General features: G+C 42.5%; 1 protein-coding gene across 3 annotated transcripts in view; it reads right to left on the bottom strand.

Moving 5' to 3' along the window:
- Positions 1–12584, bottom strand: part of LOC140496302 (meckelin-like) — a 169864-nt gene that overhangs the window by 102373 nt on the left and 54907 nt on the right. For all 3 annotated transcript variants that reach the window (XM_072595887.1, XM_072595886.1, XM_072595885.1), the window contains exons 2-5: positions 7473–7555; positions 5992–6073; positions 4280–4355; positions 1172–1238 (exon numbers count right to left, since the gene is read on the bottom strand). In XM_072595887.1, coding sequence (XP_072451988.1) covers positions 1172–1238; positions 4280–4355; positions 5992–6073; positions 7473–7523 — 276 coding nt within the window. In that variant the 5' untranslated portion in view covers positions 7524–7555. The remainder of the gene's footprint in view (positions 1–1171; positions 1239–4279; positions 4356–5991; positions 6074–7472; positions 7556–12584) is intronic.

Raw genomic sequence — 12584 nt, 5'->3', positions numbered from 1 at the left:
GTCGGGAGGCCAATTTGTTCAGGGATAAAGTGAATTTGCATCCTTATTCAATGTTTGCAATGAAACATTTCCAATCTTATTATCTAGTAGTCCATTCTTTTTCATTCAAAAACAGAAAATTGCTGGAAAATAATTCAGCGGTCTGGCAGCATCTGTGGAGAGAAAGCCGAAACAATATTTTGAATCCAATGATCCTTCTTCAGAACTAGCTGTATTGTCTGCCCAATACAATCCAAAGTTGGCAAAAGTTAGGGGCCTCAGCTCACTACCAATTGTATCAGACTAGCCTGTCCTCAGTGCGTAACCTGTCAGACTTAATCCCAAGTCCTTGTGTGAATCTGAGGATCCTTTCCCATAGTTTTGCCTCCCTACATCCATCCTTTCCCTCTATCTTTGCCCAGCATGATATGCCCAGAAACCCCCTCCCCTACTTCACTGTTATTCTCGTCCCAGAATAATCTCAGATGGCCCTGGATCTATTGCTGAATGGGCCCACCCTAACTGCTTGCAGTACCAGTGTGCAGAGCCACCAGCGTCCCAATTGGCTGGCTGGTCTAGGAGGCGGGGCAACAGAAGTCCCACCTCATACTCATTAAGAGTTAAAGGGCCATCACCTGAAAAGTTGAAGTGGGGACAGGCTGGCCAAGAGGAGGTGGACTCAGCCTCGAAATTTCCGAGAGTCTGTCTTGATGTAAAAGCTAGCCCCATATCGGCATTTAACTTCCCTGCAAGGCAACTTTTCTTATTAGCTTTATCAACCCATCATTCATCCTTAGCTTAATCCTAAATGTTAAACCTTGACATTGTTTGTAGCTCAACTTCCAACACAAACAAAATCCCACGTCTTCAAAGAACAGGATATAAATTCCCTCCCTGAACTGAATCTTCCATTTATTCTTGCAGCTTTAGACCCTCCAGTACTGGAAATGACAAGCTTCCATATCCTCGATAGTGCTCTTTCATACCTTTTGTACACTTTTTAATCGGATAGTCTGCTTTGTTCTTGTGAGGAAATGCTGAAATTTCCATGTTTTTGGTATTGCCTCATACTGGACAGAATCTGCTTTGTGAAATGCAGGTATATTTGGGTAATATGTAAGTTCACCCTATGTGTGTAATACTGGCTTTACACATGTGCTCTGTTGATTCCAGCCAACAGCAAATCACTTACTGAGAGGGAAGAAGGACAGGTACAGCCACCATTTGCCTGAATGAAAGTTTCGTGACAGCGTGTGCACCTAGCAGAGAAATAAAATGAAATGCATAAAACTGGAACTAATTCAGAGTCTATTATTAGTACAGCTAACAAACAAGACACACAAAACGATAAGACAATTTGCTTTTCCATATAACTAGACAGTGCTATTATTATTACTGCATGGAAAAGAATCCATTTCCACTCCTTAACATCCCAACAAACTATTTTTCATCTTTCTCATTTGATAAAGAAGGCTTGGCATAGTTTGGCTGCCTCTCAAATAATTATAGCCTTACCCTGTTCCAACACTTTTCAGCATTTCTGCAATTTTCTCCTGGTGGCTTCATCGTGTTTGGTATTTGGCAACTTCTTGTGATAATCAAACTCCACTCAGACCCGTAATTTTGGCAATTCTCCATGTTTAATCACCAAGCTTGCCAGTCCTGCCCTATAGAGATTGCTGACTAGTCATAAATGTGGCTAGTGGCAATACCATTTTAGACCCATGCATGAATTTTCATTTTAAAAACACCCATTCGGTAAATGCAAAAGACATAATGTAATTTGCATACATTTGCCTAACAAAATATCTACCACCATTGAGTAAACAAGGAAACAAAGCAGAGTGGAAAAATGTGGTGCTGGAAAAGCACAGCAGGTCAGGCAGCATCTGAGGAGCAGCAAAATCAACGTTTCGGGTTTATGCCTGCTCCCTGGATGCTGCCTGACCTGCTGTGCTTTTCCAGCACCACACTTTTCAACTCTGACTCTCCAGCATCTGCAGTCCTCTTTTGCTCCAAGGAAACAAAGCACCCATTCTGACCAAAACATTCACACACTTGTTTTGCAATTTACCAAAAAAATGATAAAGGGTGCACATTTGTTGGCCCATTCAAGTATCTGTCTCCCTCTTCTTACTGTTATTAATCAAAAATACAATTATCCACATCAGATTTCCCAACTGACAAGATACGACTAAAATAGTGACCAACATTAGCATTAGCAACAATATGCCTAGCCTAGTAAGCTACAGACCCAGAATATCCCAGATTTGTACCCTGCATGGAGTTGAACTAAGAATAGAGGAATGCAGTGCACAGGGAGCACTCAGGATAGTTCATTAACTTGTTCAAACATCTCAATGTTCAAAACGAAGGTCTCACACTATTGTCTTTTTCAAATGTCAGACGATTCCTCTGCTAATGTTAATCTAAAAAGAATACTTGTATTTACATTCCACCTTTTATGACCAATAGAATGTTTTATAGTACACTGAAGCTGGTAAGTTTCTCAGATATGAAGCAGGTCCAAGTGTAGCAAGGCCAGGACAATACTCAGCTTTGGGTTGACAAGTGGCAAGTAACATAGGTATAGCACAATTACCAGGCAATGGCCCTTGACACCATCCAGGCGAAAGTGAGGACTGCAGATGTTGGAGATTAGAGTCGAGAGTGTGGTGCTGGAAAAGCACAGCAGGTTAGGCAGCATCCGAGGAGCAGGAGAATTGACGTTTTGGGCACTGAAGGGCTTTTGCCCGAAACATCAATTCTCCTGCTCCTTGGACACTGCCTGACCTGCTGTGCTTTTGCTGTACCACACTCTTGACTTGACACCATCCAGCACAAAGCAGCCCACTTGACTGGCACCACATCCACAAGCATTCACTCCATTCACCACCAACACTCAGCAGCAGCAGCAGTGTATATCTATCCACAAGGTGCGCTGCAGAAATTCACTAAAGATCCTTCGACAAAATCTTCTAAATCCACGACCACTTCCAGCTAGAATGATATCTGCAGCAGATTCATGGGAATACCACCACCTGCAAGTTCCCTTCCAAACCACTCAGCATACTGGCTTGGAAATATATCACCATTCCTCCACTGTCACTGGATGAAGTTCCTGGAATTCCCTCCCTAAAAGGCACACTGTTGTTCTGTCTCACCAAATGGACTACAGTGGGTCAAGAAAGCACCTTCTCAAGGGCAACTAGGAATAGGCAATAAATACTGGCCGAGGGGAAAGTGAGGACTGCAGATGCTGGAGATTTCTCCAGTTTCCTCATTTCCCCTCCCCCCACCTTGTCTCAGTCAAATCCCTCGAATCAGCACCGCCTTCCTAACCTGCAATCTACTTCCTGACCTCTCTGCCCCCACCCCCACTCCGGCCTATCACCCTCACCTTAACCTCCTTCCTCCTATCGCATTTCCAACGCCCCTCCCCCAAGTCCCTCCTCCCTACCTTTTATCTTAGCCTGCTGGACACACTTTCCTCATCCCTGAAGAAGGGCTTATGCCCGAAACGTCGATTCTCCTGTTCCATGGATGCTGCCTGACCTGCTGCGCTTTTCCAGCAACACATTTTCAGAATAAATACTGGCCAGCCAGCGACGCTAATGTCATGGGAACGAACTATAAAAGGTCCTTTTGAAGTGCTGTAACGTACAAAGTGCAGCGCACACACAAACACCCCCATTCAGAAATCACTCATGAAAACTCCATGGCTCTTTTTTCAAGACAACAACGTAGAATACACTGTGTTCACGATGAAGGCACTCAGTTTAACAGATTATCTGAAAGATGTGACCTTTACAGTGCAGCACTCCCTCAGTCCTACACCATCGGCCTTGATTTTGTCCCCAGGTCCTGCAGTGGGATGTGACTCAACAGCAAGAGGGTTTCCAACTGAACCATTGTACACAATAAGCACCCCCTGGTCTTAAGCTCGCACATTCAGTAAGTGTTGTTGGTCTGCTTTAACTAGTCATTCCTGATTGTAAAATCCATGTCTGTAACCAACAGCTTCACACTAGTATAACACAAACATTACTCAATATTTACTGACTCTTATGCAGTTGAGCCACACTGGGGAAATACAGGACGTGAGCCAAAGTATATGGGACCATACAACAGACAGAGTCAACATTTCGTTGGGGGAAGTGGGGTATGTGGAAAGGAAGTAAAGGGGAGAAAATATTACAAAATGATAAACTTTAAGAAGAAGCTAAGAACATCATCAACGGCTTGGTCATGTTTAGGGACAAGTTCTGACATGAACAAACACTGAGGGTGAGACACTTACATATTTCCCAAAGCATTTGGTGTCGTATTTTTGGGACAGGTATCACAGCTTGCTGTGTTATTGGAGAAGTCTTCCACTGTAAAAAGAAAACACTGTGCATTCTTTACAATTCCAAATTGCACAGAATTCCTGAATTAAGCATTTTTCTCACCCCATCAGTATGAGAATTTCAAACATAAACGAAAGTTGTAAATGTTTCTCTCTTAACTTTTGTGCTCTGGTCTAATTCTAAATGCTCTTGGAAATAATGGCCTGAATTTTCACTCCAGAGTCAGGAGACTCTAGGAGGTACATGTCAATAGAATTCCTGCCTGTCAGCCCACCCTACACCTGGCCACACACACTGCCACCTCCCCATCACTGTGCTGAGCTAACCTTACCAGGTGAGAAAACAATAGAACCAAAAACATCCTCACACTTCACACTCCTGTGCATCATCTATTCCAATCCATGGCCACCTCATGGCCTCCAACCCCCAAGTGTCCCTCATAACTTCCATTCCAATCTTATGCCTGTGTACTCACACCCACATAGCCCTTTAAAACACCCGTGACAAAATACTGTCAATTCACACCAATCCATGCTTCCTCATCCACTACCATTGCCCTGCCATGCCAACTCACCTAATACCTACCATCAGCAGACCCCAGGACCCAGGCTGAGATTAAACAAAATCAAGTTCTAAGTGTAATTCACTACTGTATTTAAAAAGACTTGCAATGATAAAAACCCATTAGTCACACTTAACTTTCTTCAACGTCTTTATCCCTTATATAAACACATATTTGTATTCATAGTCCCACAAAGACTTCACACCATTTGGAATTGTTCACAAAACTGCAAACTTGGACTGGATGTGAAATCAGTCGGGGTGGTTAACCTGTAGAACTCACTGCCACAGAAGGCTGGGGAGGCCAAATCACAGGACATAGAACATTACAGCGCAGTACAAGCTCTTCAGCCCTCGATGTTGTACTGACCTGTGGAACCAACCTGAAGTCCATCTATCCTATATTATTCCATTTTTAGTCACTGAATGTAATTAAGACAGAGATAGATAGTGATTAGTGAAGGGATCAAGGGTCACATGATGATGGCAGGAGAATGGAGCTGAGAAACATATCAGCCATGACTGAATGGCAGAGTAAACTCTAGGCCAAATGGCCTAATGTTGCTCCTTTATCTTATGATCTATACAGCACAAGTTCTATAACAATAATGGTCTGACTTATGTCAACAGGCACAGTAGAATTGTGATGACTGATTTCTTTTAAAAAGATTACAAGAAATTTTACACTTAAAGGCTAGGAATTAAAGTCTTGAGAATTTGACACTTATTTACGCACTTTCGCTGCTCGTTGGATGCTGCCTGAACTGCTGTGCTCTTCCAGCACCACTAATCCAGTATACGCACATTCCTGTCAACTTTTAACAAACCCACAGCATACCCGACAGCCAAAGGGCATATTACCTCTCCAAAAGGTGTCTCGGGACTTAACTAAAAGGACACCTCCCCCATCAGGGTGCCATACTTCTCTAAAGAACTCCAGCAAACATCCCAATGCAAAGGATTTGGGGGCAGAAATTCTAGAATGGGAGGCTTGGCACTATTTTTGCCAGGATATTGCTTAGCAAACCTCTCCACTGTCATCAAGGGTCAGGCCTATGGATGCAGACACTCCAGAAGGTAACAAAGAAAAACAAAAACATACCTCGGATATGTTCTTCATCTGGACAAAGCTGGCAGTCCATACACGTCAAACAGTGCTTCTTGTCCACTGACACAACTTGATTCTACACAGTTGGTAAAGTATCATAAAAGCAGTGTTAATCATCTGTATATCATTTATAATTGTCATGCATTTTACTGTTCAGTTGAAATCTTCGAAATGGACGGGCTCTTCCTCTATGAGATGTGATTCTCATGGCCAACACTGCGATTGAGATCACCAACACAGTGCATCATTTTATAAGCAGGAATAAAACTATTAGCAGATGGGCAGTTGCTGTTCAGTCCTGAATCTGATGGGAAGGACTCTCCACACAGAGAAGACAGACCACTAGTATGGGGGGGTGGAAGACAAGAAGCAATCAACAGAAAGCAGTAAATTAGGCAAAACATTTAGTTTTGCTTAAATTAACTTCTCTACTTCCTTTGTCCAATCTACTGATGTCCCAACAAAGACAAAATGAGCCACCAGACACCTAAGAGTTAACAGTCTTGGTTGCCATCTAGTGACTGCTCCTCCTAGGACAAACTTCATTAGATTTTGCACAAGGACAGAACAGACCCTGACTGGAGTGTCACTACCATCATATTGTGTTGGTACCCACCCACGCACACTGTCTAGACTCAAACAAGGTCATGAACAATGGCCACTCAGATAAGGAGGCACTGGGAGGAGAAGGATTCAGCATGACACACAATCAAACTGCAGCAAAATGTCAGTCCCACTGGGAGGGAAAACTGGCTGGCAAAGGAAATATTCATCCAAACATAGGATCAGAGACTGAGACAGCTCGGAAAGAAACCTCTACGTCTTACATGTTCATGTCAGCTCTCTGCTCGAGCTATCCCAGTTCTTGACTCTTTCCTCATCGCACTGTAAACAGTTTCCCTTCCAAAATTTCAACCCTTTGCCACGTCACACAGTGGCTAAAAGCACAACTGAATAACATGGTTAGCTGAGTCTTCAGCTGTTTGTAAAACACTTTGGGGGAATTAAATGCAGAAAGGTCGCTTCCCCCCTGTGGGAGAGCCTAGGACTGGAGGGCATTATGTCAGAACAAAGAAGTCACCCACTTTAGACAGAGTTGAGGAGGAATTTCTTCTCTCAGAATCTGTGGGATTGTTCACTGTAGACAACTGCTGAGGCTGGGTCATTACGTAGATTCAGGGCTAAGATAGATCGAATTTTGATCAGTAAGGAAATCAATGATGACGGGCAAAATGCAGGAAAATGGGGTTGAGGATTATAAAATTAGCTACGACCTCATTGAATGGTGGGGCAGGCTCATGGATTGAATGGTCTATTCCTGCTCCGACATTAACCTAATATTTACAGTGTCGTATTGTGTCTAGTTAGATTATCACACAACTGTACTGCAAATGCCTCGACTTTTCAACTAAAACACTTGATGAAACATCGATTACTGAGCAGGGAGTTGTCATTTATTAACTATGATCACTTACCTTTCCAGTGCAGGGGTCACAACGTATTTTGGGGGATCCCGTATCCACCATTGTATAATCATCTTTACAGGCACATCGGAGGCCTAGGAGTGAAGTGAAAACATGTTATCAATGAATTAAATCAGTTGATGAGCCATATGGGATCATGTTTCCATCACAAATGATGTCTGTCAGAATCAGGCATTCTTGGACTCTCCAATTTTATTGATATTGAAAAGCTTTTTGGCCATTCTAATTTACGGAGAAACCCTGGATGCAAAATCCATAGCTGCCCTCAGTCAACCCAGATTAAAAATTGTCAAAGGGAGGGCACAGAGGTAGCATTGTAGGTATCTAATCCCTTCCTCGGATGAGTTAGGTACAGGAAATGGACTTCGGAGGAAATCCAAATCATGATTAAAAAGCTCCCTTTATATCAGGGCAAAGTTGTGCTTTATTTCTTTTGTTCTGTCCAGACTTCAGGAATACAAGCCACAGCCCAGGCCACACTCATAGGGACGAGAGCTGGGTAAACCTGAATGCAGTATAGCCAGCGAGTGGGAACCAAAGCAGGAGGTCAGCAAGTGAAGTGACCAAGGAAGAGTTAGGGACTAAGGTCAGTCAGGCTAAGAGGAAGAACAGACACGGAAGGGTTATTGAACACAGTGGGATAGCCTGTCTGAAGTGCATTTGTTTCAATGTGAGGAGTGTAACAGATGAACTTAAGAGCGTGGATTAGTGCACGTAACCATCATGTTGTAGCTATTACAGGGACTAGGTTGAGAGCGGGATAAGACTGGCAGCTTAACATTCTGGGATGCAAGTGTTTCAGGTGAGATGGAGAGGGATATGAAAGAGGTGGGGGAATACCACAGCTGTACGGAGGGAGGACACCTTGGAGGGCTCATCCTGCGAGACCACATGGGCAGAACTCAGATCTGCGGATGTTGTAAATTAGAAACAAAAACAGAAGTTGCTGGAAAAGCTCAGCAGGTCTGACAGCAAATGTGAAGAGAAATCAAAGTTAACATTCTGGATCTAGTGACCCTTCCTCAGAACCAGAAGAGGCCATATATTGGGGAATGAGATATCAGAGTTTCAGTGGGGGAGCATTTTGGGAACAGTAATCATAATTCCATACGTTTTAAGTTACTTATGGACAAGGATAGAGTAGTCCTCAGGCGAAAATACTAAAGTGGGGGAAGGTTAACTACGACAATATTAGATAAGAACTGGGAATGTAGACTGGGGGGGGCAGTTGTTTGCGGTCAAATCCACATCTGTAATGTGGGAATCTTTTAAGAGCCAATTGATGAGAGCTCATGACCAACATGTTCCTGTGAAAATGAAGGATAAGAATGGCAAGATTCAGAAACCTTGGATGACAAGTGAAATTATAAGCTTAGTCAAAAAGAAAAAGGAGGCATACATAAAGTTCAGGAAACTGAAAACAGAGTCCTCAAAGAACATAAAGAAAACAGGAAAGAACTTTAAAAAGGGGGATGGCATCTCCAAATCATTAATGCTTTTCAAAGCACCTAACACCTCCTCCTGTTTTATATTGACATGCCCTAGAATAGCAATGTAACCCTCCTCCCCTCCCCCGACACTCACCATCCACCATGTCTTTCTGTTTTGTGAATACTGATGAGAAGTATTCATTAAGTACCACCCCCACTTCCTCTGGTTCCTTATTTGTCCTTGAGTGGACCTATACTTTTCCTAATTATCCTCTCCCTATGTATGTAAAAAATGTCTTGGGATTTTTATAATCCTGTTTCCCAAAGACATTTCATGGCCTCTATCACCTGATGAAGGAGCGTCGCTCCGAAAGCTAGTGCGCATCCAATTAAACCTGTTGGACTATAACCTGGTGTTGTGTGATTTTTAACTTTGAAAAGCATTAAGGTGGACATCTCCACAGGATCTGATGGGATCTATCCCAGAATACTAAGGGAGATGAGGGAAGGAATTGTTGGGGCCTTGTACAAAATCTTTGTATCCTCTTTAGTCACAGGGGAGGGCCAGGGTCTGGAGAATAACCAATGTTGTTCCTTTAATCACGGGGAGGGCCAGGGTCCAGAGAATAGCCAATGTTGTTCCTTTGTTTAAGAGGGGCAACTGAGGTAATTTGGGAAATTACAAGCTGGTGAGCCTCATATCAGTAGAAGGGAAATTATTGGAGAAGATTCTTAGGGCGGGATTTATTAACATTTGGAAAAATACGGACTTACTAGCAATAGACAGTATGGCTTTATACGTGATGGTCATGTCTCACAAACTTGATTGAGTTTTTTGAGCAAGTGACAAAGATGGTTGATGAGGGCAGGGTGGTGGATGTAGTCTACATAGACTTTAGCTAGGCTTTTGACAATATCCCTCATGGCAGGCTGATACAGAAGGTGAAGTCAAATGGAATGCTTGGCATAGAATACACGGTAGCGTGGAAGGGTGTATTTCCAATTGGAGATCCATGGTCAGTGGTGTTCCGCATTGATCAGTTTGGGACTCATGTTGTTTTTGACACTGAGTGATTGAGTCTTCATAGTCCCCCGAGGAAAAAATTCTGAAGACTCACAGGAAATTTCGCCTCATTCCACTCTGAAATGGGCTATCCTTTTTTTTTCTGAGATTGCATCCTCTGCTTTTTAGCCCCTCACCAAGGGGAAATATTCTTCCTTGTCTGAGAATTTTTTTTTTACTTTCAATGAGATCACCTCACATCTTTCTGAACCCTCGAATTTTGTGGGGGCCCAGTCTCCTCAATATTTCCTCACAGTACAATATCACCATCCAAGGTAAACCTCTGTTGCATTCTCTCTGTAACAAATAAAACCTTCTTCAAATAAGCAGACTTATCATTTTGATTACAAATCAATTCCCATTGCAAAAAATTGGTTGGGCAACCACAATGGAAAAAAGCTCCAATCAATTATTTTCAGAAGTATATGTTTCCAGAACCTCTCCTTTAATCTAACTTACCATTGATTGTCTGATGCAGCTGGGGAAACTGACGTAATATCACCAAACAATAAATGTTTAAATGCAAAGGCAGTGAAATACAGCAGATAGCAAAAGCTAATATTTTGTAGATGTATGTTATCCAAATTCTCCTTCTATCAGTAAACTTACTTGCTCAGCTCACTTCCCCTATTTATTCAAGAAATTTGCAAGCTTGTGGTCAATATTTTAAAAGGCCATGCACCATTTGCACTATTGCTTCATTTTATTCAAGAAATAACAAGTAACAGACTTATGCTTACCTAGTGTGTTTCACAACCACTGGACAAACAATTAATTTTGAAAAAAATTAGAAAGAAGATTTATACTGGACTTGAAACTTTAACTCTGTTTCTCAGATGCAGCCAGACCTGCTGAGTTTCCGTAATACTTTCTGTTTTTACGTCAGATTGCTGGCCTCCGCAGGGCTCATGGTAGACAATTTGCTCAGCTGACCTTCAGCAATATGATTATACCCAGATTAACTGCCTTTGTAAGGGATAAATATTGGTCAGAGCACCAGAAATAATTACCTTGCTCTTCAGAGAACATAAGAACTAGGAATAGGCCATCTGGGGCCTGGAGCCTGCTTCACTATTCAATAAGATCAAGGCTGTTCTTTCCATGGACTCATTTCCACTTATCGCTCTGCTCACAATAACCTTTAATTTCTTTACTGTTCAAAACTCTTTCTATCTTTGCCTTAAAAACATCCAACGAGGATGCTCAACTGCTTCACGGGGCAGGGACTTCCACAGATTCACAACCTTTTGGGTGAAGAAGTTCCTCCTCAACTCAGTCCGAAATCTGCTTCCCCTTATTTTGAGCACTGCCCCCTAGTTCTAGTTTCATCCCCCAGTGGAAACAACCTCCCTGCTTCTATCTTATCTCTTTCCCTTCATAATTTTATATGTTTGCATATGGTCCCCCTCATTGCTCTGAATTCTAATGAGTATGATCCCAGTCTACTCAATCTCTCCTCATAAATCAATCTTCTCAATTCTGGAATCAAACTAGTATATCTCCTCTGCACCCCTCTGGTGCCGGTACATCCTTTTTCAGGTAAGGAGACCAAAATTATAAGCAGGACTCTTGGTGTAGCCTCACCAGCACCCTACACAGTTGCAACATAACCTCCATGTTTTTAAACTCCATTTCTCAAACAATGAAGGACAATATTCCAATAGCCTTCTTAATTATCTGCTCCACTTGCAAACCAACATTCCGTGATTCATGCACAAGGGCACCCAGGTCTCTCTACACAGAATATTGCTACAATTTTTTATTATATAAACAATAGTCCATTTTGCTGCTATTCCTACCAAACCTATGACCTCATATTTACCAAAATTGTACTCCATTTGCCAGACCCTTGCCCACTCATTTAACCTATCTATATCCCTCTGCAGATTTTCAATGTCTTCTGCATATTTTGGTCCACCAATCATTTTAGTGTCATCTGCAAACTTTGGCATGGTACACTTGGTCTCAAACTACAAACTGTATATGGAAATAGAATAGCACTATGGGATCTCTCCCATCAAACCATGAGGGCAAATTGTAATTAACCCTATTGACAGCACTGCTGACAATACAGTACACCCAAAACACCACAGCAGAGCATCATTCTTCAATTTTTGTGTTGGAGATGGACTTAAACCTGGAACGTTTCAGATCAAAGACAGGCATATTCTTCTTTGACCCAGTGAACCACAATCCCACAGTACATTTAGAATGTTCTCAACTATTCCTGTCTCTAAATTAGCAGAATTTACCCTCACCTTAACCTCCTTCCACCTATCGCATTCCCAATGCCCCTCCCCCAAGTCCCTCCTCCCTACCTTTTATCTTAGCCTGCTTGGCACACCCTCCTCTTTCCTGAAGAAGGGCTTATGCCCGAAACGTCGATTCTCCTTCTCCTTTGATGCTGCCTGACCTGCTGCGCTTTCCCAGCAACACATTTTTAAGCTCTAAATTAGCAGAAGCCTATTTGACTTTGACAAGGGCTCCAGTGCAAGGTGCAGTGGTGGTGTCTGTGCCTCTGCATCAAAAAGCCCAGATTCAAGTCCTACCTGCTCCAGAGGAGTGCAATAACATTCCTGAACAGGTTGCTTCAAAATATCAGTTTGACAT

The sequence above is a fragment of the Chiloscyllium punctatum genome, chromosome 26 (genome assembly GCF_047496795.1).
Source record: "Chiloscyllium punctatum isolate Juve2018m chromosome 26, sChiPun1.3, whole genome shotgun sequence".
NCBI lineage: Eukaryota > Metazoa > Chordata > Chondrichthyes > Orectolobiformes > Hemiscylliidae > Chiloscyllium > Chiloscyllium punctatum.
This window is presented reverse-complemented; position numbering and strand designations above follow the sequence as displayed.